Source organism: Propithecus coquereli, unplaced genomic scaffold (assembly GCF_000956105.1).
Source record: "Propithecus coquereli isolate 6110/MARCELLA unplaced genomic scaffold, Pcoq_1.0 Scaffold97, whole genome shotgun sequence".
Lineage (NCBI taxonomy): Eukaryota > Metazoa > Chordata > Mammalia > Primates > Indriidae > Propithecus > Propithecus coquereli.
Window position 1 is genome coordinate 3,905,948 of NW_012156062.1, and position 1,015 is coordinate 3,906,962.

A 1,015-nucleotide genomic window follows, 5' to 3' on the forward strand; every position below is an offset into this window, starting at 1 on the left:
TTCAATGTATTAGTGTACGTACATGTCCCTGGACTTGGAAGATTTCATTCCGGATTCCAGATGTGGGATCATAGATCTCAGGTATGCCTTCACGTCCATTCCACTACAAAAGACAAAAAGCAAATATTCATTTTTCTTCAGTAGAATTCATTTCATTTGTAAGAAGAAAAGAACACAGAATAGACTTTTCTAAGGAATATGGCAATAATAAAAAGTTGATACAACATTTTGCTACATTAAGATAGAGCCCCTTTTTATGAGTGAATGTCTAGAAAAAATTTGCACCTAATTTAATGCAGTATCATGATTTATATTTTAACACAATTGAATATTACTTATAACTCACAACGGATACTTGCTCTGATCTGGTTAAACTAAATGCTCATATTCTCTTCCATTCTTCCTAAATCCTCTTGCCATTAAAGATAACCTAAACTAAAATTCACAAAGTGAGACATTGAATGAACTTACAAAGTCTTTGGCCTCCTTTTCTGCGTTTTGTCATCTAGAAGTGAATGCCCCGTTCCTTTCAATTCTTTTGGGTTAGCAGAGAAGAACATTCCTGGCATTTTGTCTAACTCTGGCGTGGAGATGGCTGCTGCTCGCATGGTCTTCTCACCGCAAATGTTAGTTAGTCGAGGTCTCTGCTGCTTTATATAGTGAGGGCAGACAGGCGCCTGCTGTTCAAAGGAGTCTGTTTATCAAGTGATATTACCACAGACACTGGAAGTTCCCCTTTTCTTGGTGTGTTGTGACGTGTATCTTGAGAGAGAGAGAGAGAAAAAAACATACAGTGATGTCTTGTGGTTGAAACTTAACCAAACGAGAACAGGTCACTTGATTAGAAAGAAGGAGAATTAAACATTGAGAGGCACACACAGCACATGTGAAAGCATCGTCAGCATCGGTCTTTGGTTCCCAAGCGTGTTTGTTTCTTCTTAAAAACTGCACGTTCCAATAAAATGTTTCATTTGATGTGTTTATTGTGTCACATAGAAGCTCAATATTAGAGTTC

At 37.5% G+C, this 1,015-nt stretch overlaps 1 protein-coding gene across 1 annotated transcript in view; it reads right to left on the bottom strand.

Annotated features, from left to right (window-relative positions):
* The window catches only part of RGS1 (regulator of G-protein signaling 1), a 4,090-nt gene extending 3,459 nt beyond the window's left edge, over positions 1-631 (bottom strand). Inside the window, exons 1-2 of the mRNA XM_012665137.1 lie at positions 472-631; positions 23-103 (exon numbers count right to left, since the gene is read on the bottom strand). Of these exons, the coding sequence (XP_012520591.1) occupies positions 23-103; positions 472-608 (218 nt within the window). The 5' untranslated portion in view covers positions 609-631. The remainder of the gene's footprint in view (positions 1-22; positions 104-471) is intronic.
* Positions 632-1,015: the final 384 nt, after the last annotated feature.